The sequence below is a fragment of the Populus alba genome, chromosome 5 (genome assembly GCF_005239225.2).
Source record: "Populus alba chromosome 5, ASM523922v2, whole genome shotgun sequence".
Lineage (NCBI taxonomy): Eukaryota > Viridiplantae > Streptophyta > Magnoliopsida > Malpighiales > Salicaceae > Populus > Populus alba.
This window is the reverse complement of record NC_133288.1, coordinates 10,419,889-10,426,536: the sequence shown is the minus strand read 5'-3', so window position 1 is coordinate 10,426,536 and position 6,648 is coordinate 10,419,889. Positions and strand designations below refer to the sequence as shown.

Genomic DNA, 6,648 nt, shown 5'->3' with positions numbered 1-6,648 from the left:
TAACACTATAGGAGAAATTGTATAGTGCTTTGATAGTAACTAATAGTTTACTTTCAATGTCCACTTTTAAAGAAGATAAAAATAGAGACAAGTTAGAGAAAAATCTTAGATAAAGATATTCTTATCAATTTTAGTGTTCTTGAATCTCATTAATTATCTCTGTTATTTTTATGTCCTTGCTTTTAGCAAATGTTCGGAGGAAAGAACACAGCACGATCACTCCCTTCATCCTTTTCCTGCTTTCTTCTGTCTTTAAGCAAGAAGCGAGTTCAGCGGCAATTCTTATCCTAGCCTTAGTTTTCTGTCTTCGACCATAATAATTCTTTGAAAATGTTTCCCCATAAGCAAAGACAAGGGAGATTCTCTTATATCTGATACACCATGTTGTCTTTGTTTTCCTCCACTGAGGCCACACGTTATGCAGAATTTAATTAAAGCAGGCTATTATCAAGGCTGCTGGGCTTTTCCAGACATCTTTTGATAGCTGATGAATGTGATCAACTAAATTAAAGTTGTTACAGTCCAATATATGATACAGCAATTGCACAACATCAGAATATCTAGGGCTACTGACTTCTGCAATAATCTTGCACACAAACCTAATGGAACCTATTGAGAAAATATGTAGACAAATCCTACAGAAAAAAAAAAAAAGCAAACTACTCGAATATTTCATACAAACCGATGTGCCCGTTGTTTTTTCCTTGATCGATCAATCATTTGATGTTTTTCAGACCCACTGATCACCACTTATCATACCAGTTTGTATGATTTTTGGTCTGTCAATCTTTTTCTGCACAAAATTACAGTTTTCTAGGCTGAATCCAAATCAATGAACCCAAGATGTCAAGTGTCACTTTTTCTGATGATGGGAATCCATATATGATAAGCAAGTTGGGAGGTCATTGGCATAAATACCAAAGGAATTCTTCACTTGCCTGCAAATTCGATTATCCTCTTTGAAATCATAGTCCTTCCTAGGATTATGTCATGGTTACACCTATGAGCTTGGGCAGCTAAATCCTCAAAAGTTTCCATGAACACTGCCATCTTCTTCTTGATCTCATCTATCACAAGTTTCACAACATCTACTTCTCTGATAGCAAAGTCAGCATGGTGCAAGAGGGACTTGATTTCTATTTCCAATTTGTTGACAAGCACCCGTATACTGTCCATGTCCTTGATTGTAATGAAAGTTCCAACCTGAATTGTGTTCACCAACACCTTCTGCTCCTTCAACGCGTTCTCATACCGATGCCAAAGCAAGTCACACCACGTTCCCACCGAGTGCATTGGGTCAGCCAGAGCACTGGCCAAAGCAGTTACAACAGGCGGTGCAGCAATGGCAGCTGCTGCAACTGCAAAAATCATCACGGTGACAAAAACGGACACAAATAAAACATTCGACACTCTCCTCCAGATCTTCACCGATTTCAATTTCTTATCAAGCTTCCTCTTATGAGATTGCAATTTCTTCAACATGGAGACCTGCTGTTCATAAACCGATTGAAACAGCATAAAGAATTTGGGGGTAAATGGATCCCCTGCAACCATAAAATTCTGTAATTCTTCTAATGTCTTGACGTACTTCTTCTCAATCACCCCATCTTGCAATTCCACCTCCTTCTCAAAATGCGCAATGGCAGCCAATATATTCAACTGGCTAGTTCGAGCTCTTGTAACACAGCTTTCTAGTTCAGTGCAGAAATCCATAGTTTTGATGCTACTCTCGAAGTATTCCTCAACCAAAGCAAACAATTCCGGATTATTCCAGATATCTTCTTTGCTTTCTAGTATGAATTTAACCACATCTTGGTTCATTTCAAGAAGGCAATTAGTGACCACTTTGAATGAGCCTGTGGATCCCGTGGCAATATCAGCAGCGCTAAGTGAGTTTATGACATGGTTAGTCTTCTCCATGAGGGTGGCATCAAAGGATTGCAAGCATGGATCTAGCTTACAAGCATCCTCGTAGGAGCTAAAATCTTCCGCGAATTGGGAATGGGTGCTGCTTTGAACAGGTGGTGGTGGGATATCACCGCCTCTAGTCTTGCAAGATTGATCGCCTCTCGTCATATCCAAATGACAGCTGACAAAAGTAAAAGAAAACTCAAAGTAAGAAAAAGATGAGATCTTTTTTCACTTCAAATGCTTTCTAACAATAAAAATATCAAATTTAAGCAATACTAAGAAATCAAGTTGAGTCACAGAACTCAAGAAATCCAGTTAACTGACAAAATCATCCAAAACTGAAACGAGACACGCTTATGGAATAAGAAAACACCCAAATTAACAACTTTTGATCTGATATCTAGAACCCAGAATCAATCCTTCACTTGACTACAGGATTAAGAGTAAATGAATTCAAGGACCTGGAAAAAAAAAAAAACAGAGAGAAATTCATAAAGCAGGCTTCAGCTTACATTATAGTCCTTGTATCGTTTGAGCTTCAACTGCCTGAAAAATTCACCTGAAAATGAAAAGGTACGAGTAATTACTTCCTCTCGCTACAAAACGCTAAGATCTTGTGTTTTTGTGTATGTTGGACAGTAGATTTTTGAGAAAGAGGTTTTTATAAGCGACGTGATAAGAAGAGAGGAGGATTTGAGGCGATCTTATGAAGAGGAAACTTGAAAGACAGGAAGTCAGAGAAAATGTAAGGAAATGTACTGAAAGACACAATAATGTCCTCAAAGAGGACGAAACCGCAGGTTTTAGATTCAACTACGCGTATGGAAGAGGTCTTTTCTTACAAAATACCCTTTGAGTGTTTAATTGGTGTCGTTAACAACGTGATTAACAGGTTCTAACTAAGTTTTTTGACAATGTTCACCAAAGTTTATTTAAAAATAAAATATATATATATATATATATATATTAATTTATTTTAAATAAAAAATATTTTAAAAACACAATTTTTTGTCCGGAGAGGTTCACTGTGTCAAGATTGTTAAGCTATTAACAGCATAATGATTGTTTGATTATTTAGTGTGAATAAATAAGAACATGCTACGAAAATAACAGCTTGGGTCAATGGATCTTAGGCTCTTATTTTGAAATGTCAAAGGAATTTATTATTATTGTTCTTCTTCTTATTATTATTATTATTGAACATGAGCCGATGGAATTAACGGAATCAGGCCCAGAAAATAGGGTAAGAAAGGAGGTAGGACCACTGCCCCAAAGACAAGAGGCAGAAACTTGTCGTGTCTCTTGGTTTTTTTCTTTTTTATATATTTTTTTCAATAGCTGGGAGACCTAGTTAGCAGGTAAAAGAACACTCCCTACTTTTTGTGTAAGCAAAATATTGGTCTCAATTTTCTTGCCATGACATATCTTAGCCCCTCCACACAGTAACACGATAAAACATACTATAATCCAAAAATGATTGAATTTTTGTTTTATTTTCATTGTCTGCATATTTGATCTTTATTCTTAATTTTAATAATACTTAGAATTATAATAATAGTTACTTTTAAAAATATTTTTAACTTATAAATAAATTAAAATAATATTTTTATTTTTTAAAATTTATTTTTGACATCAACATATAAAAACTATAAAAAAATATTTAAAAAATTAATTTAAAATAAAAAATAATAATTTTAAAAATATTTTTTTATTACAAAAACAAACATACTCTTCAAGGTGGACATAGTAAACTCATGACTATGTTCATGTTGTAGAACTAAAACATGGACATAGTCATGAGTTGACATAGTCATCAGTATTTTTTTAGTAATAAGAAAACAAGTTCCAGAACATGAAGATAGTCCTGAGTTTTTTAGTAATAAGAAAACAAAACTGCTAAAATTGATTATGATTCTCTCTCTTCTATTTTATTATTATTTTCACCATGGTCAATGTAATTTCCTTTTTATATATAATGAATCTTCATTACTTGTCTCAGAGTAATACTACTTAGATTTTAAGCATTACATTGTGGGTATTTATAAAAAAATTATCAATAAATAATATTAAAAAACAATATTTTTAAGATAGATGACTTGTGTGTTGTTGCGGATCAATTCATAAACAATATAAATCATTATGATAGTGACAGTTGAAAATTAAAATTTGTACATATCATGTTAAAACCACGCGGACTGGTTATGGTTATATAATAATAATAATAATAATTTTAATTTTATCCTTGAAATCAAATCTAAAGTTTTTTTCAATAGTATTACTAATAATGAAAGTAATAATATTTATAATATTAAACATGTCCGATCCAAGTTTTTATAGTTTTTAATCTTACTCTTCAAATTAAAATTTATGATTTTTCTTCAATATTAATAATATTTTAAATATAATAATAATAAGATTCATGTTTCTTGAGTCTGGCATCCCTTGTCAGACCTAAGTAACTTGGATTTGTTGGTGTCATACCTAAATTACTTGGGTATAACATCCCCTGCTTGACCCAATTAACATGGTCTGGCGTCTCTGCCAGACCCATGACATTTCAAATCCAAGGCATTGGGGTTTGGCAACTATGTTGACCTGAGTGCCTAGAGTGTAGTTACTTTGTCAGACACGAAATGCTTAGAGTTTAGTACCTAGGGTCTAGTAGCCATGTTTATTTTTCTTGGAAAGACATTGGAAGCCCGCAATCTAAAGGTTAAAATTTTGTGTTCTAAAAGGCAGAGTAGTATTTATACTACACCAAAAAAAACTCAAATGGACCTTTGTGTCCCCAATCATTTTTTCAAAGCCAAATGTGTTATATGAAAAAGACAATCTCACTCTCAACTACATGTTTATCAAGTTCCTTTGATAAGAACAATTATATCTTTAAATTGTAGTAATCCACAATGATTTATATTTTGGTGAATAGTAAAAAATAAACAATAAAATATTAATCTTGGTTAGTATATTATATAATAATTTCATACAAAGTCATTTTTTAGTATTCAAAATCATCTTTTATTTGTATTATCATCTTATAAAATATAATCATCTTCCTATCAAATTATTTGCACTCTTTGTAAATTGTTACTTAATTATTAAATATTATCATCATTATTATGTCATCTTTTAATTTTTGACAGAAGCTTCATTTTGATTTTTTTAGGCCTCATCGAGCCTTCACTGCCATAACTCTAGTCAATAAAAATCTTATTTGTTTTTATATTTCAGAAGTATTTTTTAAAAAAAGAAGTTAATTTTTTATTTTAAATTAATATTTTTTTAGTATTTTAGATCATTTTAATGTGCTAATTTCAAAAAATAGTTTTTTAAAAAAATAAAAAAATATTTTAAATAATTTTTTATATAAAAAAATATTTTTAAAAAACAATCACAACTATATTCATCTCAATCAATTACGCGATCCTCATGCTTGGGGGATCAGAAACAACCAAGATTTAAGGTATACAACTTTAATTCTCACTTTTGTTGATTCATTTTCGTTTGCTTTCATACTTTCGCTTCATTCTTTTCTCTTTCTTTCTTCATCCTTTCTTTTCTTTTTCACCTAAATTCTTACGTCTTTTCCAGCTCGTAGGTCCATCGCTCTTTCGAACGTTACCATTAGGTGCATTTTCCATGCCTTTTTAATCTTTTTTTCTTCTTCTTCTGTTTCTATAATGGAGGGCAGTGACAAAAATCTAAACTTGAAGGATTTAGACTCGGACCATTAATTAATCCTTAAATCTCCCATCCCTTCTAGATAACGAATTCGAAAACCTAGATAGCGTTCCTTTATATGTGGAGCCTGTCTCTTAAACCCATAAAAATAACTTATTATACAGATGTTTCCATTAACCAAGCCCATGTTGAGTATAATGAGAGTTTCAAGAAATGTTGATGAATTGGAATGAGAAGAGAGCACGTTTATTTGACCAGGACTTGGCTTTATATAGCCTGTTACATTGTAATTGAAATAACAAGAAAGTAACAGAAAGAAAGCAGCAGAATAATAACAACAATGAAAGATAGTTGCTAACAGTTAGTTATTCTAACTGTTTCTTAACCGAAACTAATAGTTAGTTATTCTAACTGTTTCTTAACCGAAAGGATCCCTTCATTCCCTCCTTTAAACTAAATGCTATATAACGCAATTAGTTTACTTCCATATTAGCAATTTCACAGATTCCCATCAATCTCCAAAGTTTAAGAAATTCTTCAAGCTTTAGTGGCTTAGTCATTATATCTACGATTTGATCTACTCCCACAATGAAATAATGCAATCGTCCCTTCTTTAGTAAGATTTCTCAAGAAATGAAACCTCACATCAATATGTTTACTGCGACCATGCATCACTGGATTTTTGGACAGCTTGATAGTAGAACTGTTGTCACACATTATGGTCATGCAACTTGTATCTGCGTGACCCAATTCCTTCAAGATTCTCTTTATCCAGATTCCTTGGCAAACACATACTACCGCTGCTACGAATTCAACTTCTGTGGTTGACAATGTCACAATGGGTTGTTTTTTCGAACACCATGAAACTGCACTCGAACCCATAAGAAACACATAGCAAGATGTACTTTTCCTGTCGTCCATGTCGCCAGCATAATCGCTATCTGTGAATGCTAACACTTCTCCATCTTCTCCCCTTTTGTAATGAATTCCATAGTTCACGGTTCCTTTTAAGTATCGTAGTGCTCTTTTAGCTGCCTGTAAATGAATTTCCATAGG

At 32.7% G+C, this 6,648-nt stretch overlaps 1 protein-coding gene across 1 annotated transcript; it reads right to left on the bottom strand.

Moving 5' to 3' along the window:
• Positions 1-475: 475 nt before the first annotated feature.
• On the bottom strand, positions 476-2,747 carry LOC118029804 (UPF0496 protein At2g18630). The gene is made up of 2 exons (XM_035033739.2): positions 2,424-2,747; positions 476-2,089 (listed from the first exon to the last, which is right to left on the bottom strand). The coding sequence occupies exon 2, from the start codon at positions 2,074-2,076 to the stop codon at positions 931-933; it is 1,146 nt and encodes a 381-aa protein (XP_034889630.1). The 5' UTR covers positions 2,077-2,089; positions 2,424-2,747; the 3' UTR covers positions 476-930.
• Between the last annotated feature and the right edge of the window lie 3,901 nt (positions 2,748-6,648).

Bases quoted from the DNA above. Each gene is read 5' to 3' on its own strand.
- LOC118029804 (XM_035033739.2), bottom strand. From the start codon at position 2,076: ATGACGAGAGGCGATCAATCTTGCAAGACTAGAGGCGGTGATATCCCA.